The 24,630-nt window shown below is 40.9% G+C and overlaps 1 protein-coding gene across 3 annotated transcripts; it reads left to right on the top strand.

The window, feature by feature from the left end:
- The first annotated feature begins 389 nt into the window (after nt 1-389).
- LOC310650319 (von Willebrand factor A domain-containing protein 5A-like) lies at nt 390-24,419 on the top strand. 3 transcript variants are annotated; one of them, XM_083379208.1, is made up of 20 exons: nt 390-496; nt 1,784-1,860; nt 4,435-4,637; nt 5,065-5,287; nt 6,655-6,821; nt 8,766-8,880; nt 9,121-9,293; nt 9,920-10,008; nt 10,751-10,895; nt 14,510-14,589; nt 14,829-14,943; nt 16,619-16,783; nt 16,957-17,060; nt 17,838-18,043; nt 18,754-18,840; nt 19,535-19,642; nt 21,175-21,220; nt 21,325-21,460; nt 22,261-22,384; nt 22,963-24,419. In XM_083379208.1, the coding sequence occupies exons 2-20, from the start codon at nt 1,821-1,823 to the stop codon at nt 23,040-23,042; spliced, it is 2,406 nt and encodes an 801-aa protein (XP_083235334.1). In that variant the 5' UTR covers nt 390-496; nt 1,784-1,820; the 3' UTR covers nt 23,043-24,419. The 3 variants fall into 3 exon arrangements, with proteins under 3 accessions (XP_083235334.1, XP_083235332.1, XP_083235333.1); XM_083379206.1 differs by having other exon boundaries at nt 21,322-21,460; XM_083379207.1 differs by lacking the exon at nt 390-496 and adding an exon at nt 831-849 and having other exon boundaries at nt 21,322-21,460.
- The last annotated feature ends 211 nt before the right edge of the window (nt 24,420-24,630 follow it).

Below are 24,630 nucleotides of genomic sequence, written 5' to 3'. Positions count from 1 at the left end.
CAAGCTCAGAGAGCACGGAGGACCCCTCATGTCAAACCCTGAGCTACAAATATTCTCCTTTATCGGCACCTTCCGTAATGGATTGTGGAAATGGGAGTTACGGGGAATGGAGTTACGGGGGCTTTTCCAAGGATGACGCGGAGTCCATGTTGGGTCTAAGGGGAGGGACTGAACACTGAAAAGCCAAGCTACGGTATCTCCCCGCAGGGATTGCAATGGGCCATTAAGCAGCCCCGTGTAAAAGGAAAGAGAAAAAGGCCCGTCGTTGCATTTAATGTTTCCAAAGCGGAGGAAAACAGGGAGCGGCCTAACGGGTAACTTGCGGTGACTCCAACAGGCGCAGGTACGGAACCCAGGCTCGCGCTGATTGGTGCTTTCCGAATAAGGGGCGGGGATAATCGGGGATAATCGGGGATTTCCTCAAAAACAGCGGAGTTACGCTTAATGCTGAATTTTAATGAAAGAGGAAAGAGCGACGGTGTCCGGATACTTTAAGGTAGGCAAAATTGTCTTGGGTATCGGAGCGCTTTCTTGCATCTTTCCCACGACTATCTGTTTTTACAGGAAAAACAAAATAGTGTAAGCGTGCCTTCCCGATACGTTACTTCCGCAATCTCCAGTTCTGGATCTTTTGCGAATCAAAAAAAAAAGCCCCCCTCTTTTTTCTCCGACTCCGTCCGTTTACATTGAAGTCTCCCAAGGAAGCAAGCTACTGTACTTCTATGCCCTTAATCCACCTAACCTTGTATTTATATTTCTCTGTACTTGGTCAATAACCTCCTGTTTTCCTAATCACATATATAGTTTCCAACATTCTGGCTCCTCCTAGTGAACTAAGGAAACAGACAGGTATGTACGCATACTTTCCAGTAAGCATTGACTTCTGGTCGCTATCTGCTCTTACCTCTTTTATCGGATTATCCAGAAAAATCATGCCGTATAGAAGGGATAGTGGTTGTATCGATTTGCACCTATTTTGAAAGAAGAGATGAAAATATTTTCTCTCAAATTCTTCTTATGCTAGTGGGATGCTGTAACTGTTAGCTTATCATTGCACAGAAATAGCTAAGGTGGTGTTTATTTATGTTTTTTATCATTTGGATGATGTTCAATCTCAGTGGCATTAACAGAGCAGAAAAAAGATTTCACTGCAGTAATGGATTCTGCTGAGGAAAGCAAAGTTTTGGCAGGGTTTAGCCGCAGGATATCTTTCTCTGGATGAATTCACAAACTGAATTAAACTACAATATGTTTTTTTAAATTTTGGCTTATCATGATGCATACAGGGTCAGTAAATAACCCATGATTTATAGACATAAACTAAACCCTCAAAGGTTGTTGTCCTATGATTTGACTATTCAATTTTCTCTTCTGGCTTCCTGAATGTAGATCTGACATAATGAACTGTGCAAACAGGGAAACATGGTTATTCCTGGTTTGTGTTGAGGCCCATTGAACTTCTAATTCACAGAGATGCAAGATAACAATGGCTAAAAATGAAAGAATCAACACCAGAAATTGGCCAGATGAGCCATAAAGACTTTGCTTAGCTGAAACAGTCCCTGTGCTATGTCAGAAAATCATTTTTTTAGTTGAAATGACTTATACATGATGTGGGAATATATCTATGGAGATTGTCCCAAAGATGCTTTTTCACAAAGATACTTTTCCATGTTTTTCTTTGAAGACATTTCGCTTCTCATGCAAGAAGCTTCTTCACCTCTGTGGGAATATACTATTCTCTTAAAATAAAAAAAACTATAATATTTTTTGTCTTCCACAGTTGGTGTGCCTTGCTTCTCCTTCATAGAGCATCAATTATGCATCGATGTGGCCTTCTCACATCCTTTAAGGTGCCAGGTAAACTGAGTATCTGATTGCTAGTTAATGTTGAGTAAAATGACAAGTTGCATATGACTTAAAAAATAAGGTATGGTGTCTTTAAACTTAAGATTTTAATTCTATAGCTTTGCAGATCATTTGTATACTCTGTCCTTGAAGAGTGTCTAAAAGCATCAGCTGCTGCAAAATGCAACAGGGCAGACAGCTTTGTGTGCTCCAAGAACTACACAGATTACACCTCTACTCTGTGAGCTGCATTGGTTGCCAGTTTGCTTCCTGATCCAATTCAAGATGCTAATTATAATTTTTCAAACCTTATATGGCATGGGACAGGTTATTTGAGGGACCGGCTCTCCCCAATTACATTTAGCAGAAATAGCATGCTGTGCGTCCAGTCAGCCAAGGAACTTTGTTTAGCAGTGAAGAACAAATACTTGGTATGCCTTGGTATGCATATTTTTAATAAGATAAACTGAGACAGGAATAATAATAATAATAATAATAATAATAATAATAATAATCCTTTATTGTCAAAGTACAACATGTGTACATTGAGATTAGCTGAGCCTCCCCCCCTGCTCTCTCCCCCCAACACACAGTGACAACAAACCCTCCATCCTACCACACCATGTGAACCAACTACACCACACACAGGCCTCCCAAGTCAATTCTGCATAAGTTCACAGAGATTATATCCCATTTAAAAGCCTAACAGCCCACAGATAAAAGCTATTTTTCAGCCTGTTGGTATGGCTGGCTATACTCCTATATCTCCTACCGGATGGTACGAGAGTAAAGAGATATCGTCCAGGGTGTGAGAATCTTCCTCACTCTTCCAAGGCAACGAGCCCTGGCGATGTCATCCAGTGGTGTCAGGGGACAGCCCACAATGTCTTGTGCTGTGCTCACTACCCTCTGTAATACTTTCCTGTCCGCGGCTGTCAGACCAGCATACCAAACCACAATACCATACGAGAGGACGCTCTCTATAGTAGACCGGTAAAAGAGGGTCATTAGCCGTTGTTCTACCCTGTTCTTCCGCAAGACCCTAAGAAAGTGAAGCCTCTGTTGGGCCTTTCTAGCCACCTGGGTTATATTAACTTTCCAGGTCAGATCTTCACAGAGGTAGACTCCCAGAAATTTAAAGGAGATTTAAAGATCATTTGATTATAATTTATCAGAATGTTCAGACAAAAGGAATTCCTCCTTATCTTACATTCCATTTTATAGTTAACACAACAAAGAAAATGCAAGAGTAGAGTCGATTGGGCAAGATAAAAGTAACCTTTGCACAGTAAATTATCTACAAATACCGGTAGTCAGACATGTTACATGTATATCCATTTAAATGAGATCTGATGTCAGAAGGGGTGTAAAATTGTTAACAAAGAAAAGGTTGTTTGAAGTTCAGAAAGAGACAAACCAGAAACCAATTAACACTAACAAACTTTTTCTTATCAGGAGATAATCTCCCTTCCATAGTTTGTCTTTTCAGTTTAGGAATGTTAGAAGCTATCAATCAATGCATACAGTCATAGTGATGACCTATAAAGCCCTAAATGGCATGGGCCCGGATTATCTAAGGGAGCACCTGCTGCCAGCGTCAATTTCCTATCGTCCTGTGCGCTCCCACAGGGAGGGCCTCCTCAGGGTACCGCCGGTCGACGGGCGATCCACAGGGGGAGGGTGTTCTCTGTGGACGCGCCTGCCCTATGGAATCAACTGCCAACGGAACTCCGGACTGCCCCCGACCTTTGTTCATTTCGCCGGGACCTAAAAACCTGGCTCTTTGAGCTATCTGGCCTGGACTGAGGGGTTTAATGTTTTTAAATTGTGATTTAATTTTTGTGGCTAGACTTAATTTAATTTATTTTAATTTATTTTAATTTTATATTGGATTGTTTTTAAATTTTGCCTTGTAAACCGCCGAGTCCTTTGGGAATAGGGCGGTATATAAACCAAATAAATAAATAAATAAATAGGACAAAACCTTTTCCTACATTCCAGCCTGTAATGAGCATTAACACCATTTTAAAGGAGAGGAAAAGAATACAAAGTAACTTATGTTAGTTAACAAATTGCAAAGTCCAGGTCACACACTCCTCAGCAGGGTCCAGGAAAAGAGCCTTTCTATTGTGGCACCCACCCTTTGGAACAGCATTCCCCCTAAGATGATTCTAGTCCCATCCTACAGGCCTTCCAAAAGACCCTCAAAACCTGGATATGCATCAAGCTTGTGAATCCCATGCAAGTGTAGAACCTCTTAAATGGCTGCACTGTATATAAGTTTAGAAGGTGTTCCCCCTGCCTTGTTATTGTAGTTTTTGCAGGTTTTAATTGGTTTTGATTATTGAATTTTCTGATTGTTCATTTTTTTGATTATGTATGCTGCCCAGAGTAAGATGTGTGAATTGGGTGGCCATATACATTAATAATCATCTGGGGATTACAGATTTTGGGGTAGGAGCTTAACACCTACAAAAGACATTTTGTCAGCATTTTCGATAGTTAACTTTCAGCACAGGGCTTTCTGCTCTGGGCCAGGCCAGATACTGAGTTAATTATCCTCTTTTTGTTATTTCCACACGCCAGTGCCTTTGAAAAGCATTTCTGTGGATGTCATTATACGAGGTTTCGTGGCTGATGTAGTATCTGAACTCCAGTACCAGAATGAGGAAGAGAATCCAGTGGAGGTCACCTTTGTCTTCCCTCTGGATGATGAAGCTGCAGTTTATGCCTTTGAGGGTCTGATCGGTGGGACACGGATTGAGGCCGAGATCCGAGAGAAGAAGCAGGTGCAGAAGACTAAACATTTCAGAATACAGGGGTATAGTTTTGGGAAGGCATAAGAGGCTATATCACTGCACCCAGATTGTGTCAAGAAATCTACACGTCACAGTCTGCTATGCAAAACAGACTTAAATACATTTCCTTCGGGTTTGATGTATTTTCTTGATGACATTTGTTCCTCTACCATAGTGAAAAGTTAAGTGGTGGTAGGAACAGTGTAACTGCCCAAACATGTGAAAGTGTTTTTCATTTGAAAGGAATACTATCTGGAAAGGTTGCTGATGAGTAAGTGCGTGCAGTCTTCTTGAGAACATTATGAAAGTGAATTGCCACTGCTGGCTGGGATTTTTTTAAAACCCAAAGTCCCAGAGGCTCTTTATTTGTGACCACTCTAATCAGTGATCTTGTCCTCTTTCTCCCTCTTCAACACAGGCAAAGCAAGAATACGACGATGCCTTAAGCGAAGGCCGCCAGGCTTTTCTGCTCGAGAGAGAAGAAAATACCAGTGACATCTTCACATGCAACCTGGGCAATCTTCCTCCTGGTGCGAAGGCCACACTGAAACTGCGCTACGTTCAAGCTCTAGCTGTGGAACCAGATGAGGCCGTCCGTTTTGTCCTGCCAGCTGTCCTGAACCCCCGCTATGTTCCTGAAGGTAACCAACTATATTCCTAAATTCAGCATGGAGGCCCCCAAAGCAAGGACTCCAATAGGCACCTTCCCTGCCTTCCTTGCTCAATGGTGTCACGCACTGGGACAGTTAACTCAGTTTCATCCTAAAAACCAATAGTTGTGGCTCTATTCATACAAGACATGAAGGCATAATGTACGATACTTGCATAGGAGTCGATGTATTCTGTACAATCTTTGGGGATGTGCAGTTAAGCAGTGTTTCAGTCATATTGTGCAACACACAGCTATAGTTTGCCGTTAGAACAATAAACTCTTGAAGTAAGAACCTTGAGAAGGAGGCATGCTGTCATTGATCCTTTCCATTTAACTTTACCATTTTCTTTATTTTTATTCATGGATAGAGCTCAAAATGGTGTGTAGTTGCTAGACCAGACTTTTGCAAGATGGTGCCCGCCAAATGAGTATAAGAAGGTGCAAAGAATTCAGAGACCTTCCGTTATCGCATCCCATTATTTTCCTTTCCAAATTAAAAAGAAATACTGATATAAAGTGCTTTTCTTCCCTTCCTCTTCTCACACCATCTTCATGAAGAAGGCTGGGTTTGACTAGGACAAATTTAGGAGGAAAGAATTAGAGAATGAAATTAAGGAAAAAGAAAAGGCTTTAATTTTGAATCCATCGGATGGGAAGATTAAAGAGATAATTAATTTACTAAGGGGCCAGTTTGATAAGTTGATGGCTGACCAAGTGGCAACTAACTTACGGTACCTGGAGCCTTGGTGGAGCAGTGGGCTAATGCCTCCTTAAGTAACACCAGCTGCCTGCAATTAGTGCAGGTTCGAGTCCCACCAGGCTCAAGGTTGACTCAGCCTTCCATCCTTCCGAGGTAGGTAAAATGAGGACCCAGATTGTTGGGGGCAATAAGCTGACTTTGTAATAATGCCGCTTGGGGGGGGGGGCTGAAAGCCCTAATAAGCAGGCATATACATAGAATGAAGGCTACTGCTAAGCTTGTAAGCCGCCCTGAGTCTTCGGAGAAGGGCGGGATATAAATGGAATTAAAAAAAAATAAAAAAAAATCTCCAATTTGAGCAGGATTCCTTGTGACTTCATGGACACTTCCTTTTCTTGGCAGGAGTGATTTCCCATTGGTTTCTTCCATGGTAGCCAAGTAGTAAGCATATCCCTCCCTGCTTAGCTTTGAAGTCCAAGTAAAGCATCTACTGGGATCCAAAATCAGAGTGAGAATTGTGGCCATACAGGGCTCTGAACCTGTATTGGTCCAGCTCAATAATCCCAGCACCCCAGTGCCACTTTCTTGTTTCAGGTGGTGTCCTGCTGCCCCCAGATTCAGGCAGCTATCCCCAGGAATCCCTTATCTCTTATCAGGCTCAGAAGGGGGCACCGTTACCCAGCAGATACCAAGAGTGTCTAGAGAAGCTCTGCCCTACACCTTCAGCCTCAACGCCAAGGTGGAGTCCCCCTATGGCATCATTCGGGTGGATTCAAAATGCAGTCTTATACAAAATATGTCGGAGGATTGCACTGCTGCCCAGGTAAGGCTGCTTAGGACCTAAAGATTTGGATGGGGAGAAACTTTGGGTAAAAAAGTATTTTTCCAGCACCTGCACACTTCATACACCTCATCAGTACAGGTGGCCCTCAACGTACGACCACAATTAAGCCCCAAATTTATGTTGCTAAATGAGAAGTTTGCTGAGTTTTGTCACTTTTTATGACTTTTCTTGCCACATTGGTTGAGTGAATCACTGCAGTTGTTCAATTAGTAACACAGTTGTTAAGTGACTCTGGTTTCCCCATTGACTTTGCTTGTCAGAAGGTTGCAAAAGGTGATCACATGACCCCAGGACACTGCAACCCATCATAAACGTGAGTTGTCAAGCATCCAAATGTAAATCACGTGATCCTCGGGATGCTGCAACGATCATAAGTGTGAGAAATGGCCATAAGTCACTTTTTTCAGTGCCGTTGTAACTTCCAACCGTCACTAAGCGAACTATGGTAAGTTGAGGACTACCTGTAACCTGTATGAACCTAACAGCCAAATGAAATACAGGATTGTTCACACCATTTGAACTGACTTTTAGAAGAAAAAAACAGAAATGGGATGTGGGATTAAGACTGATGCTGAAAAGCAATGGTGCTGCTGCCCCAATAGAGGGCTCTAAATGCTTAGGAGCTGCCAGATGCAGTTCCTTTTAGAACTGCTGAAAAAAAATGGTCTGCTGGAAAGTAGAGCTACAGATAATCCTCAACTTAATAACTCTTCATTTAATGATGGTTTATAGTTACGGTAGCCTAGAAAAGATGCTTTACAGCCATAAAGCATCTCTGGCCATTGCAAAACCCCAGCAGTCATGTGACAACCTATTCACAATTACAACCAGTTGCCAAGCACCTTCTAATCATGTACAGTAAGTGTCATTTGCAATCTTCTCTACTACCTTTCCCAGAAAGTCAGTAGTTGCAAGCTGTTGCATCTGCCCTCTGGTTTATAAGTGCTGGCTGAAAAAACTACATTCTTGCACCCAATCAAAGGATTTCCCTTTCGTGTATCAAGGGGATCTGAACTCCTTTGGCAAACAGTTCTTTCAGCCAGCCCCCAAAGACAAGAGGGCATCAAAATGTAAGCAGAGAGGCTGCGTGGTAAGGCAAAAAGTGTGGGTGCCTGATGGATGGGAGAGGCCCAGCGCAAGCCTTGCACAAACGTCTCTTTCTTCAGGGGCTGAAAATCCTGCTTGGAGTTTGGCAGGAAAGACATTCAGCTCCTGAGCCGAGAAGCAGCTTGATAAGGAAAGGAGTGAAGAGTGCCATAGGCAGGACCAGCGCATGCTGCACACAAGTGTCTCTCTGCTGGGATTGTAGTCAATGAGCAAAGCAGTCATATGGGGGTCTTGCTCAATGACTGAGATTATGACCTAATTGTGATCATAAGTCAAGGGCTACTCGTATGTGGTTTCCCAAATAATTATTTGTACATAAATAATACATATTATTTATTTAGAAATAATGAGTAAATCCCTAACTCACTTGCCTTAATGAAGTTATTTACGGCTCCAAGGGCTGACTATACATGGCCAGAAGATTCCCAGGTGCCTGTTCCCAATCAGGTAGTCTTCGGATACATTGTGCTACCATTCCCATCATTCCCAGAAAGCAAGGTTTATGCAAATGGGAGAACACTGGGTTTTATAAATGGTCTTTCTCGCAGAGTAGATGAGCTTGCAAGGATGAACTGGTCCTCTGAAAGTCCTCTTAGAGTGGGCCAAATGGCTAGGGATCTGGGTGATCTGCTCCTATCAGTGCTCCTATCAGAATTAAAAGGGATCCTCTGTTAATGGAAGACTTAAGGCAAGGCAGCATTTATAGCATCTTAGCAACTTAGCATAGCACTTACTTTGAGAATTCATAGCCTGGGCTCCACAGCAGGGTTAGAACTGCAACCTGCAAGCACTTTGGTTTTGCTTATCTTCCCAAAGGTCTCCTTGGCTAAAGGGCACCAATTTGACCGTGATGTGGAACTGCTGATATATTATAAAGATGTTCACAAGACCAGTGCCATTTTGGAGGCTGGGAAATCTGGAGCTGCCCCAGGTGAGCAAAGCTGAAGACAAGAGGGAATTTATGCCTCTTCACTATAGTACTCAGCAATCCCTCTTAGCCTGCCTATCACTAAAGGATGCTAAGAGATGCAACTCGGCAACATATGGAGGAACACGGGTTCTTCATCTTTGGCATAAGCTATCACATGGCCGAAGTGGAAGTCCTAAGAATTGGAGGAGTCCTGTCTTGAGTGAAACGCCTACTGACTGCTTTTCTTCTTGCAATATATAGGTTCACTGATGGGGGACCCAGCCCTCCTGCTAAGCCTGTACCCCAAGATTCTAGCTGCTAAAGCAGGTCAGCATGTTCCTGGAGAGTTTATCTTCCTACTGGATCGCTCTGGCAGCATGGATACCATCATGGGTACCAGTTTTGGCTCACTATCACGCATCGAGAGTGCTAAGGTACTTTAAAGGTAGATAAGTGGATGAATCTGTTGGATTGTTGAAGATGGAGAATGAAAAGTGGACTATGACAGCGGTTCCCAACCTGCTGTCCACGGACCCCTGGGGGGCTGATATGTCATCACAGGGGGTCCGTGAAGGCTTGAAGAAATGTCATGGTTTAAATCTTGAGTTAAGTCTGGGGGGGGTCCCTTTGGCCATGGTTTATGGCCACAAAAGCTATTTAAAGGGGGTCTGTGGTGCAGAAAAGGTTGAGAACTAATGGTCTACAATATTTATAGGCTACATCTATTGCCTGTGTAGAATTTCCTCAGATCTTTCAAGGTGCTTATGCTACTGTACATGGTCCTTTCCCTTTGACCTGTCAGACCCCTCTGACTTAAAACAACTCTGTAAAGTACACTGGATTTAGTGTCTAGGGAAGGTCACAAAGTGAGAGCTGTGATGATAATTGGAGCCCAAATCCCTATAACCTACATCCAAACACAACAATTGACTTTGCAAAGGGAGGACTACAGTAAAGTGGAGGTGATAAATATGGAAACTGTCATTTTGAGTCTGAAAGGATGTGCTGGGATATCTAAAGTGACTCCAGATGTTTCTCTCGCTCCCCCATTACATTTCAGGAGACCTTGATTTTCTTGTTAAAGAGTCTCCCTCTGGGATGTTATTTCAACATCTATGGCTTTGGCTCTACTTATGACTCATTTTACCCGTGAGTATTAAAAGATGCCTTTTGTCCATCTTTTTATTTCTTGGTTTCTTCAGCTTCTACTTGTTAACGTAAAGAATATTTTGAAAGAATTAAATGGATAATTTGGTTTTAAAAGAAATACAGGGTTAAATAGGAGAAACTCCAAAGTCCTTAAATTAGGAGTAGAAGGGAAAAAAATTACACAATGTCTTGCATGTGCCACTTCCTGGAAATCCCTTTTCTTAACTTGAATATCATATGAAAGCTTTATCATAGACCAGAGGCATGTGGAATTTTCAGATTGTAGGGCCCCACTTCACTTTTGAGAGTCTGCAATCCAAAGAGAAATAATGCAAACACAAAAACTAAATTTTACTGACATCAAGAAACATTAAGTAAGCATAGTTTAATTTCTCCCAGTGTTTCTAGTAATTTCCTCATTTATCATGAATTATAATGAAAATTATAATTGGGTGAAAGTTCATGACCTTGAGATCTTCTATTGGGTCCTAAGGAGGTATTCCCTTGTCGTCTTTGGCCTTCTTGATAGCCATATAGAGCCCTTGGGTTCTCTATGCTTCTTAGCGTATTAAGGATGATAAATTACAAAGAATGGCTTTGGTCTGTGTGGTTGTACTTTAAGGCTATGAAAAGTGAGATGATGAAGAGTAGATTCTTGTGGATATGAGGAATATATAAAAGATTGTTTGGGAGAACTTGGTTCAGCTTAGTAACAGATTTCACCCTCTGGCGCCTTCCACAGGCAGAGTGTTAAGTATACCCAGCAGACCATGGATACATCTGTCCAACGTGTGAAGGAGCTGCGTTGTGACTTGGGAGGCACAGAGATTGTAAAACCCTTGAACGCCATTTACAGCCAGCCATGCCTTGAAGAACATCCACGACAGGTATTCAATTCTAATAAGATCTTTCTTTTTACATAGAATCAAGATTTATGCACAAGCACAAAAAGATTTATAGAAAAGCATAATGTCCATAACTACCAAATAAGGACTCTTAGAAGGAAGTTTTACTTTTATTATATGCTGTAAGTGTTACAAGCATAGTCATGGTTTGCAACCTTTCATGTTTGCAGCCAAATAGATTTAGATGAGGCTAATTCATATTTTCTAACGTACAATTGAGACCTTTCATCCATCGTTAAATATTCATTTTCATTTCTGTATTTACAGTATAGCTATTCTATTCTATAAGACCAAAACTCCTTCACTTAGATCTATTACATCCTTCTCTTGTTTTTAATTTCACAGATACATTTCTGTTTTTCTTCCACTTATTAATGTGCATTCTCTATATTTACTACTCTTATATTCTTCCAAACGTAATGATCATTAACTGGTGGGTCCATAAACCTCCACAGCCCGGAGTGAGTTTGGATATGTTTTCCTATAAGGAATTACTTATATTGGAAGGGAATGATTGGCAACTTAATCATTAGAGGAGTTAAGACAAGAAAACATAAGTTACTCTTAGTTTCAATATACTCAATTAAAAGCTAGGTGGAAGTTGGATCAGAAGGTTGGCATCACAATTACAGATGAAAATTTAGTAAAACAAATTAGAGATTTAAATCGTGCACATATAAAGAGGATATATAATGCTTTAATCGAACTGGACTCGGAAACAGAATTAGTTAAAGATTGTATGATAAAGTGGGTACAAAATATTCAGGAACCAATTTCGCTGGATACTTGGGAGGTAATTTGGGTTAGAAATGTTAAATTTACTCAGGCTCAAAATTTAAGAGAAATTTTTTATAAAATGTTTTATAGATGGCATCTGGATCCCAAAAAGTTGTCTAACATGTATCCTAACTTACAGTCTAAATGTTGGAGATGTGGTAGTTTAGAAGCCACCTATTTTCATATGTGGTGGACTTGCAGAAATATAAAAGCTTTTTGGGTTAAAATTTGGTGGAACATTCAAAAGATTTTTAAGAGGAAGATAAAGTTCTCTCCGCAATTGTTTCTGTTGGGTATTGTTGTAGATTGTGATGTTAAAGAAACCAATTTGATGTTGAATATGATAACAGCAGCACGGTTACTGGTGGGACAATGCTGGAAGAAGGATATTTGCCTACTATAGAAGAATGGGTGTTTAAAGTTTCGAATCTTGCAGAAATGTCTAAGATTTCTGCTTATTTGAAGGATCATTCACAAGAAAGATATATTTCAGTTTGGAGGAGATGGATAGATTATATTCAGAATAAATATGGGACTAAAAAGTTCCATTTAGCTTATGAGTAGATTTTAGAGGGATATTGTTATTAATTTTAGTGTTAGTACTTTGTATGTATTTATGTTAAAGGGGAGTTAAAGCACATTATGAATTTGGTTAATTTTATATGATGGATAATCTTTAGCTAGAATATGATTATTATAACTGTACCCTGTATTTAGCTCTGGGAGGTGGGGGGGGGGAAGGGGGGTGGTTTGGGGTGGGTGGGATTTGGGGATGTATTGTAAAATCTTGTTTTTGTAAAACTCTTTAATAAAAAAAAACCTCCACAGCCCTTCATGGCATTAGATCATTAAGGTCTACACATGCCACTTTTAATAAGATAGGGAAAATACAAACTAGGTCAGGGGTCCCCAATCTGCAGGCCCTAGCCCACTACCGGGCCATGGCTTATTCGGAACCAGGCTATGTGAGAAGTGGGCCAGTGCACACACGGATCTCCATTCACACGAGCAGCACCCCAAATGCTCCTCTCTTGTATGAATGGAGCTATGTACATGTGTGCCCACTACTCACATGGCCCAGTTCCCCTCTCCACCCCAGCCAGGCTGCCAAGCTACCTGCTCCCAATGCTCCAAAAATGGAGCTGTGAGAGCAGAGGTTGATTGGGATGAGTGTGCCCTGCTCAGCTTCGCTGACTGACTGAGGCTGCCTGAGCAGGACACCGGATTCTCTTTTGGAGCATCGGTGAGTCTGAAGGAGCATGAGACCATGCCCACAAAGTCTTCTCTGCGCCAAAAGCTTTTGTAAAGAGATGAAAGGCTTCAGGGGAGTGATCTCACACTACTTCAGGCCTTCTGTCCCTTTGCAAAAACTTTTGGCTTATGAAAGCATGAAGGAGCGTGAAACCACACCCCAAAAAGTTCTCTCTTGCATGAGTAGAGCTGTGCGTGTACACGCGCAATAGCCCACCACTCACATGGCCCACTTCCCCATTCCCCCCCCCCTCCAGCCAGGCTGCCAAGCAGCAAAAGTTAGGGACTACTGAATTAGGTTATCAGTCTCAGTTATACCAATACTATATACAGCATTCTTTATTAATGATAAATACTATTGATCAGTTTGGGCATATTTTTGTCAATATGCCATCAAGAAAACCAAGATGGAAACCAAATTTGCTTGTGCTATTGTGATCAAGTCAAATTTCTAATCTAGAGACTACTTTACAAGCCAACATACAGTTACTCAGATCTCACCAACTGTTGTGATTCAGCATCAGCCTGTGATACCGGCAGCTGAGTCTGATGATTCTGAAGAGGAGGAGGAGGAGGGGTTTGGAGAGCCTTTGGTGTCAGAGGGAGGCTCTGATGCACTGCAGGACTCTCAGCCTGGCCCCTCCCGTCATGTTCCTCATCAGACTCAGCCATGTGAGCATGAGGTATTGGACGTAGATGATTCACAGCTGGATCTATTCAGGGATGCTAGGAGCAGGAGGCAATCCAGCAGAGTAGAATAGAGAAAGGCCATGAGGCAACTCGGTGAGAGAAGGAGAAAGCAATGAGAAGCCACGCCTTGGGACTGCTGATAAAAGGGGAAGGTGTGGGAGGTGTTGGTTGCTGAAGGCAATAAATTTGGTTGGGTTTTTCCAGCCTGTTGACTATAAAAAGGGGGTGCCCCTGATATTCAAACAGGGCTGATCGTAGGCTGGAACAGAACACCAACATTGGTAGAACAAAAACAGTAACTATACACAGAGACAGCAGGTCATCATGTCTTGAACCAAGCCATTTTGGGGGGTGTAGAGATTGTTAGTAAAGGACGCGGTGGCTCAGTGGGTTAGGACACTGAGCTTGTCGATCAGAAGGTCGGCAGTTTGGTGGGTCAAATCCCGAGTGCCGCGTAGCAGAGTGAGCACCTGTTACTCGTCCCAGCTTCTGCCAACCTAGCAGTTCGAAAGCACGTAAAAATGCAAGTAGAAAAATAGGGACCACTACGGTGGGAAGGTAACAGCGTTGTGTGCCTTTGGCATCTAGTCATGCCGGCCACATGAGCACGGAGACGTCCTCGGACAAGCGCTGGCTCTTTGGCTTTGAAACAGAGATGAGCACCGGCCCCTAGAGTCAGAAACGACTAGCACGCGTGTGTGGGGTAATGTTTACCTTTACCTTTAGAGATTGTTAAGCAAAGCTTTGGCTTCATTCTAGTCCTGTTGTCTCTTTGACTAGCCATAGGAAGTTCAAATTACATTTCTTCTTGCCTGCTTCCAATCTTCTTCTTTCTGCCCTTTACAGTTTTCACTTCAAGTTGCTCTCTATCTCCACAGATCTTTGTGTTCACTGATGGAGAAGTGTTCAATACAGATGAGGTCATTGCTGAAGTTCGACGTAACAGTCATTGCCACAGGTAAGAAAAGGTAAAGGTTTCCCTGTCACTCGTGTCCGATTCTAGTGCACATGCTCATCTCCGTATCTTGGCTGAGGGAGCCAGCATTGTCCGAAGACAATTTCCATGGTTATGTAGCCAGCATGGCTATATGTCAGAGGCACACAGAACGGGTAAGAAGAGAGGCTGAAATTATTTTCTTGATGTTCTTGTCACTTAGTTTCCCTCAGCTTCTGCCCTCTTCCTTCCTCACCAAACAGGTGCTTTTCCTTTGGCATTGGGGAAGGGGCTTCCACATCCCTGGTCAAAGGCATTGCTCGAGCGGCTGGAGGCAGTGCCGAATTCATCACTGGCAAAGAACGCATGCAGGCCAAGGTCAGGTCTCTTCTTCTTCACGGGCTTTAGCTTTGCTGCATGTCACTGATATATAGTTCCAGGATTTAGCATCTTTTATGCTGCCACATTATTATATGTCTTTAATATTTCAGCTGCAGTGGCTTAATATCTTTGAGATATAGGGGGGCATCAGAAATTACATGGATTCAGTTCTTTAGTGCTAACAAGAACTAATGTGAAAACCCACTGTTTATTTTGATTTATAATACATGTTCTATATGAGGCACAAATATAGGAACATATTTTGGGGTAGCAGATATACAGGTTTGTCATTGTTATTTGGAACCTGGAAATTAACAACAGTCAACTTATAAGTTTAGTGACCATTCGAAATTACAATGACATTGAAAAAAGTGACATGACCATTTTTCACACTTGTAACCATTGCAGCATCCCCATGGTCCTGTGATCACAATTTGGATGCTTGACAACTGGTTCATATTTATGACAGTTGCAGTGTCCTATGATCATGTGCTAACATTTTGTGATCTTCTCACAAGCAAAGTCAGTGGCGAACTCAAATTCACTTAACAATCATGTTATTAACTGCAGTTATTCATGTAACAGCTATGGCAAAAAAAGTCATAAAATGGGGCAAACAACTTACTTAACAATTATCTCACTTATCAGAAGAAAATTTGGGCTCAGTTGTGATTGTTAGTCAAAGATTACCTGTATGACAGCTCTTTCTGAACTGGAAGCCATCAGATGGGATAAAATCTATCTGTATGCTAGAAATATTTCTGAAACAATGACCCAGTCAGGCATAGGTTGTCCAGTATTAACCAAAGTTGCAAGATATAATTCATAGAATCACAGAATGTACTGTTTAGGCTATTCAGTCCAATTCCCTTTCAGAGCAGGTTCCCTCATTAAAACATCTTGCTTCACCTCCATCTGAACACATCAAATGAACAGAAGCCTATTTACTTCTCTAGGTAGTTGATTCCACTGCAGAACTGCTCTTAACTATCAGAAAGTTTTGTCTAACTTCAAATCAGAATCTGTCTTCCTGTAATTAAATCCACTATTTCATACCCTGCATTCTGGAATAAAAGATAATGTCTTCTTTGTTTCCTTCATTTAGGAGCTCAAGGCAATGTATAAATTTATTTAAATGTTTTAAGTCCACCCAATTCATCACTAATTCTGCAATCCCTTTCGGGTATTTGAAGAGTGCCACTGTATCCCTTCTCAACCATCTTTTCTGAGTTCTAAACATACTCTGCGCCTTCAGTCTGCCTTCACAGAGCTTAGATGCTAATTCCCCGCTCTTCTTTCTTATCTTCCTCTGAATTTGCTCAGTTCTTTCATTTCTGCTTAAAAAGTAAAGGCCAGAACTGGACATGGCATTCAAGGTGGAGCTGTACAAAGCAGAATACAGTTGAATAATTATTTGAAAATTAATCTTCTGCAGTTGCAGCATAAATCTGCATTTACCTTCTTTGCAGCCAAAAGCTACTGTTTATCATGAGGAGTGGGAGAATAGAACACTGTGCAGTCAAAATTTTGATTGTTTTTGCAGAAGCTATTTTATAATCTCAAAGCTAGAGCAGTGACAACCTTAATATTTTCAAAGTAAATTTTGCCTTTTATTTCTCAGAGCATGCTGAAATCTTATACCGCTTCTTCATAAGATTCCTGTTTCCTGCAGGCTTTGCAAAGTCTGAAGAAGGCCCTTCAGCCAGCAATGACGGGGATCTCTCTGAACTGGGAGTTGCCTTCTGGCCTTGAGGCCACACTGGTGGGGTCAGGCCCTCAGGTCATTTTCCAAGGTCAGCGCTGCCTCATCTATGCCCAGATCCGGGGGCAACTTCAGGCAAGTGATCCACCTGAGGCCCACCAACCTGAGAAATCCTCCCTCCTGTGGTGCAGACTATATACCCTGTGTTGCCCTCCTTCAGCAGCTCTAATCCTAGAATTGTCCTGATCCTCGGAAAGAATTTCCCTTTTTTTCCCCTTCCTTCCTTTGCAACTTTTGTTTTTATACAGGCGTCGGGCTCCATGGAGGGGGCAGCCATTGTTCGGTATAATTTCCAAAATGAGACTTCCACAGAAACAACCAAGTTCTCACTCCAACTTGAGAAGACAGACAGGTATAACCCAAGGCTGAGGAAACCCTTGAAAAGAGGCACATGAATGAGTCAGTGGGAGCACATCCAAAATATTTTTCTGACTCCTGAAGCAGATGCCTCTTTTTTCAGATTCACAGAGTTTCTTCATGTCCTACTCCCAGCTATCTCTTCACATACAACGCAGCCAGGAGTAGCTTATGAACCAAGAAAAAGATGAAGCCGTTTTGCTGATTCAGAGAGAGGTGCTTTTCACCTAGCAGAGCCATTTCCCCTTGGAGATGACGTGTCCTTTGTATGTTAATGCCAAGTGAAAGTAGGAAGCCACCACCTTGATCAACTTTATTGCTTAGATGTGTGTGTCACCTCTTGCCCTCTGGAGTCACAAACCTTTAGCCAAGGACCCAGAGATTTGACTAGATTCATCATTGTTCTGGCAGTTTTCATTGTGAACATATTGACTAAAGCCCAATAGCCCAAGCCAATGCAAAACAAACCACTTGTGTTCTTTTATGTTACTTCCAGGCTACAGAAGTGCTTCTCCAGGGGTACATTCAGGCTCTGCCTTTTCTCTTTTCAGGGAAGAGACAACAAGGAAAGGGGTTTTTTGCTCCAGATTTTCAGCTTCATTGAGTTAAAATCCAACACAAGCACTTAGTCATTATTAACTTTGTTATATTTACTGTCAGCTGATCCTCCGGAGAGAAACCCACGATATAAAAGGAGCTGACAACAAATTAAGACTTGGTGTGTGGCGTGATGGCAGACCTTTCTCTGCCCATCCCTCCCCTTTCTTTGCAGGCTCCCTGTTCACCGTCTTGCAGCTCAGGCGCTGTTGCAGGAATTAGAGGAGGACAAGGAGAAGGTTGAAGAAAAGCAGCTCCTGGCACTAGAGACAAGCCTGAGCTCTGGGGTGGTGTGTTCCCAGACGGCTTACGTGGGTGTGAACACAGAGCTGGGCAAGCCGGTTCAAGGAGCTCTCCTCCACCGAGATGTCCCCCTTCCAGGTGAGTTGGCAGAAAAATACGGCGGATCAGTCCCAGGCCTTGAGTGGTCATTGAACCAAATGAGGGACTGATTTGCAGCTGAGTTTCTTCAGATAGTCTGGTGGAGCTTCTGTTAAAAAGCCCATTGCTCCCTGGACTTTAGCTGTCCAACAATTGGCAGAGCGAGTGTCAGGTATTGATTGCCAGGTGTTAATTGCCAGGTATCATCAACATATCATATTTTTGTAGTGACCTCGTTGGATTGCTGGTTTTCTACTTCCTTCCTGAGCTGTCAGGCTGTTGCTTTTTAATATCTGAATGAGAATCGTTGATTGTAAAATCGAAAGAATGAATACAGTAATGATTTCTTCATTAGGACATCCCCTCTTTCCTTCCGAGAAGGATGGAAGGACAGCCTTTTAGTAATTTGGGGTCACATTTAATGTTTACTGGTGGTACTTGCTACCTCATTCACTCTGCATCTGCTGGGATCTAGGCTAGCATCCCTCAATATTTGGCAACCTTAAGATGTGTGGACTTAATCCCACTAGGGAATTCTGGGACTTTTAAGAAACCCATGCATTTTAAAAGTTGTCAAGGTTGAGAAATACTGATCTAGACCACTCAGCAGGGACTGGGACACAAAAAGAAGGAAAAATCAATCTTGGCTTATTACAGTTTTTATTGCAAAATATTTTCCTGTGTTCTGTTTTATTTTGGAACGTCTGCAGCTTTGATGGCAGCATCACGAGCAAACTGCATGCCACAAACATTAGCATCTAACTATCAATGTGAAAAGATCCTCCGTAAAAGTTCAGGTAACCTCTATGGGCAAGTGTGTATCATAACCAACAAGGTAATTCCTGTTAGGCATTGTACAAGCAAAAGAAATGATGTTCTCATTAATTTCCTTTATATTCTGTATGAAGATCAAACATGGGATACGTTCATTCGTATTAATAAATACAATAAATAAATGTAGAATATTATTTGTGTAAAGTGGTTTTGGGCTGTTGCAACCTCTCATTTTTGTGAGGCTGGCAGAATTGAGGTGGAAACAACTGTTGGGGGTCCAAAATTGGACCTCTAAGACAGTGCCTAACATTTGCACCTCGGGAAGTCTTGTTTTTGAATTTGCAGATAACAAAATGTAAAGTATTGTGATATGGTGGGAAGAATATAGGCAGTTTTATAGTTAACAATAATGAGCTCTAGAAATCTGTCCTTCAGTGACTGATTGAAATAATGAGTTATACTTTACTTTATTGGGGGCAGGGTTCAACCTTGTCAGTTTTAAAATATGTGAACTTCACTTGGCTGGGGAATTCTGGGAGTTGAAGTGCATGCATGTTAAAAGTTGTCAAAGTTGAGAAATATTGTACTGATCTAAACCATCCAGAGCTCACGGAGGACTGGAAAGACACAAAGAGAAGGAAACATTAATTTGGGGCTATTACAGCTTTTATTGCAAAAGTTGTTTTCCTGTGGTGTTTCATTTTGGAATGTCTATAGCTGCCAAATTAGATGATGGAGCATATTTCGGAGCAATGTCATTAGGTTCAGTTTTGAAGATGGGAAGCCCTCGGAAGGCACGTGCTGCACCACCAATGGCACTTGAAGGTAATTCCCCTCATCACAATGGAACCCTAATTTTTTAAAAAAGCCATTTTCACAAATGTCCATTACATTTTGCGTATAAGTCGAACGTGGAATGTGGTTTGTGTCAGTAACTACAAAGTGACTTAAATAATAAAAGTAGGAAATGTGTTTATTTATATGACTGTCCAAGCTTGCCAAACCAAATCTGGGTAAACAGTAACATCAATAAGGACAAAATACACATTCCTGATATCAGCCTCCTGAGATGGGAATATTTAACATCCCAAATGTCCAGAGGGAAAAAATAGATTTTTAATGTCTTTTGAAAAGCTGATAGGGTTGAGATTGATCAAATCTTGGAGTTGGGGGGAGGGGGGGAATCAATCCAAAATGCAGGTGCTGCACAAAAAAGACATGTTTCTTTGATTCAGCTAGGTGACACTGACACAAAGGGACCTAAAGCACAACTTGTTCACAAACACAAATGAGAGGGAGATGGGTGGTCCCACAAATCACCTGGCTACCATTTGTATATCTTTAAATTATAGTGTATCTTCTGATATCCAACCTTTTGCTTTTGTGAGGTTGGTAGAATGGGGTGGAAAAATATGAGAGATCAACATTGGACCTTTAAGCAGATACCTGGGATTTGTGCCGCCCAAAGATTCATATCTGATGTTGCAGATAATCAAATTTAAATGGTAAATGTAGAGTAGGGATTAAACGCAATTTAATAATTGGTAAGTATGAGATCTAGAAACTTGTTCCTCAAAATCCTGTTTTTAAATCTCTTCATATTAATACAGGTAGTCCTCAAGTTAGGACCACAATTGAGTGCCCAATGTCTGTTGTTAAATGAAACATTTATTGAGTTTTGCTCCATTCTATTACTTTTCTTGCCACAATTGTTAAGGGAATCACTGTAGTTGATAAGTTAATAACTTGGTTGTTAAGTGAATCTGGCTTCACTTTGCTTGTCAGGTCACAAAGGGGATCACATGACCTTGGGATGCTGCAATGGTCATAAGTTGCCAAGCATCTGAATTTTAATCATATGATCATGAGGATGCTGCCAAGGTTGTAACTGTGAAAAATAGTCATAAGTCACTTTTTTCAGTGCTGTTGCAACGTTGAACAGTCACTAAATGAACTGTTGTAAGTCAAGGACTACCTGTAGCCAGATAACACAAAAAGGATCTTATTCCCTTGTTCCATCTCTGGTTAACGAATCTAAAATGCAACACCTGAATTAACAGACATCATTGTTTTCCTTCTCTGCCTCAACTCAAAAATAAAATAAAAATAAATATTATTTAAAACCTATTTGGTTTTATTGAAACCCGATTTCATTTTATTAAGAGTAGCCTCTTTGGTAAAAAGTTAAGAAGTTGGACAGCAAATGAATATTTTGGGTACGAGTGGATTTTAGAAGTGAAAAGGTGAAGGTAACATTTATGAGATGATTGGTCATATGAATTTGATTAAAAAAGTAAATAATCCAGAGTTACATTAGTAGTTCTCTCTTACACTATGATTTTTGCCTCTGTATTTAGCTCAAAAGTCACTCCATTCATCCCGTCCAGCAAAAGATACAAAGAGGCAAGTTGACACATTCAATGTAAAGAAACCAGCTAAGAGGAAATTGAAGGTAAACCTTGATGGTTTCTGAAATCTGAGATCTCCTTTTTCACCAACTTAAGCAGAACCGAGGAAGAAGAATCTCCTCTTTTGAAGTTGGTATCCCTGCAGAATGCAGATGGCTCCTGGCCTCATGGGCCTGCCCTAGCCGCCATACTAAACCTCAGTGAAGCTGAGATCTCAGGCAAAGCACCGGCTAATGTAAGTTTTTGTAAACTTTTCATAATGGACTACAAAAGCTTTATTCATTTATTATTGTCTATTAATAGAAAAAGCTTTCTTGAGTCCACGTTCAGCTAATTTGAGGGAAAGGAGAACAGAATTAAAATCAGGCAAGCGTTCTAGAATCCTCCAGGTACAGGGGGCATCACTGCAGGACCGAAGCAAGACGTTGTGAGAGTTGTATTCCAGAAAGTCCAAAGGATAGCAAATTTCAGAGTTCAGATTGAACTGTTACTGAAAAAAAAGCTTTGTGACATTAATAGAAGGTAAGCAGGCATTTTTAGGAACACAGGAGCTGTCAAAGTAGGTGGGAAGACAGGCCAATGCATGTTTACCCTGCCTTTAATCCTTCACTTTGCCATGATGGGAGATGGAAGGGCACAGCCATCTTATTGTTGCTCTTTCCCTAAAAACATTTTAACATCTTCAATATTTCATACATATCATGGAACATTTAGCTCGCTCAACAAAGCTATCTCAGCATTAAGACATCGAGTGGACTAGGACACTGGAGATGGTTGACAATAATCAGGAGAGATGTCTTAACTGAATTTCGCTCCATGAAAAACAGAGTCTTAACTACTATTGTTAATGAAAACCATGATATCCATTACCTATTTCAATCTATTGTTTTGAATGCTGGATAATGGCTAGCTTGTATTTCTGATTTAGTTACTGAATAATTATTTTTAGCCATCGTTTGGAAAAATATTTTGCACGTTTCTATAGGAATAACGTGTAAGGCTCATTCAGCATCTTTTTCCCACCATTGCTTTCAGGTGGCCTCAGATATATGGGCAACAGTGCTGGCTGTTCTCTGGCTTCATTTGAATGCTGCAGAGCAGAAAGATGAATGGGAACTGCTGGAAGGAAAAGGTGTCCATTGGCTCCAAGTGAACGCAGGTGAGGTACTGAGAGCAGCTTGTCAAGGGAAATCAATGTAAGGATAAGAAATAATAGTGTGTGGAAGTCCTTAATGTACCTTGGGTGATTATGGAAACAGCTGATCAATACCAGACCTTGTTAGTACTTGGAGATCACAGGAAATCGTAGGACTACTGCCTAGACTGAGAAGTTGAATAAACATCTCAAAAGAAGGCAGTAGCATCAATTCTATATTGTTGCCAAGAAGGCTATCTTGAAATGTCCATGAGGTAACCAGGAATTTGATTCAAGGGAATCTTTGTTTTATGGAAAAAGAGAATTTGGTGAATGAAATTCCAGCAGCAGTACTACTTAATGCCACCCTTCTTGCCGATTCTAGTTCTTGGAAGTATTTTTTGGGTAGATCAGTTCCTTAGAATTCCCCAGCCATAATAGCTATTGCTGAGATTTCTGGGAGTTGACTTCCTGAAGTTTAAAGGGCATCCAAATTGATGTGAACTGTCTTTTGGACATTGGAAGATGTGCTGAATGCTGTATTGTTTAAATTGAAGTGGATATTGCTTGATCAATCCTGATTCTTGACTATTCATTTACAGGAGATCAACTGGCTAAGTGTGTGAAGGCTGGTAATGCAGTTCTGGGAGGTAGGGTCAGCCCCCAGGTATTCGGGCTCTGAGTTTATAGTGTCATCGTATGCCTGAAACTGGAACATCTGCATCTATTCTGCTTCTATTCATGCTGAAATGTAACCTCCTGCAACCCCCATAACAATATATTAGGCCCTGTGTTGTTATTCCCTTGAAAGTACCAGTGCCTTGCTTACAAACTCACTAATTGCTTTATTGGTGCATTGATATGGACACATTCTAGGTATAAATGTAGCAATAATAATAGTGTTTAGGCTTATATAGCACCCCATTAGCATTTTACAGCACACTCTGGGAGGTTTACAATGTTGAAACGTTATTTGCATATTGCCCTCAACAGTCTGGGTCCTCATTTAACCGATCTTGGAAGGATGAGTCAACCTTGACCCCCATCATCAGGATTTAATTCCAGCCTGTGGGCAGTTTGGCTACAATTCTGCATTCTAAACACTATGCAACCAGTAGATTTATATTTGTTCCATGATATATAGATATAGATACAGATTAGATATATAGATATATTTACCCAAAAAATCATTACTTGTTAGAATGAAATGAAAGAATGCAAATTAAAGTTGACATCTACCACCCCAATATTTCTGTGTTAATTTGCAATCTAAAGTTTATATTAAGACCTCAGAGCATAAATCTGTGTGCATCTTCCACTAATTAAAAATTAGGCATTCCTAATCCCACCAAAGCCCAAAATAGATTCGTATAATAAATGAGATTTTCACTGATCTGAAAGAGCAATAAAGGATTAAACACTCTAGTTAAGAATAAAAACCCCAGATCAGTATTAAGCTCAGATAATGTTTATGGTTGGTTGTAAATTTCATTATGCTGGTGGTATAAAATAATGGAGGGGATGCTTACAAAAAAATAAAAGCCACTTTGATGTAATGATTAAGGCATCAAGCAGAAATTAGGATGTTGCGAATCTTGCTTTAGGCACAAAGCCATCTGTGTGACCTCAGGCTAGTCACACTCCTTTAGTCTTAAGGAGCACATAATGGTAAACCATTGCTGAAAAAAACTTACCAAAATAAACAAACAGCAGGGTCTACTCCAACCTTCCTGAAAAGTCAACAATAATTCAAAAGCATACGCATACTTAGAAATACAAACTTCTCTCACTATGTGTATAACTTTATTTACTAAATCATAAATATGTTAATAAAGTTTGGAAATAGGAACAGTAAGCTTACAATAGTTTTAAAATGTTGAATTATGCAATCATTTGGAGTTTTATCAATATATAAAGAATTTTGAATTTACTGAAGCATTCCAAAGGTGATTATTTTCTTATACCATCCCAGACATGCAGTCTTGGATAGATGGTACATATTCATACTGTTTATATAATGAATAGAAAAACTGTTCTGCATAAAAATTTAATGCTGTGATTAAAAACTGCCCTTTGTTTTTATCTTGGATGTAAATGTGACTTTACTTTTTGGTCAGATACTTATTGTGGGGGCACTAGTCATCCCCAATATAATAGATTACTGAGGGAGTTAAATTAATGAAGCTTCTAAGATACATTAATGGTCTACTGTCCTAAAGGTGCTTTTTCAACAGGCAACTGGACTTCTTTGTTTTTCCTTTGAAGATGTT

This window comes from Vipera ursinii, assembly GCF_947247035.1.
Source record: "Vipera ursinii genome assembly, chromosome: Z".
NCBI lineage: Eukaryota > Metazoa > Chordata > Lepidosauria > Squamata > Viperidae > Vipera > Vipera ursinii.
Note: the sequence above shows the minus strand (reverse complement) of the source record. Positions and strands in the feature narration are given on the sequence as shown.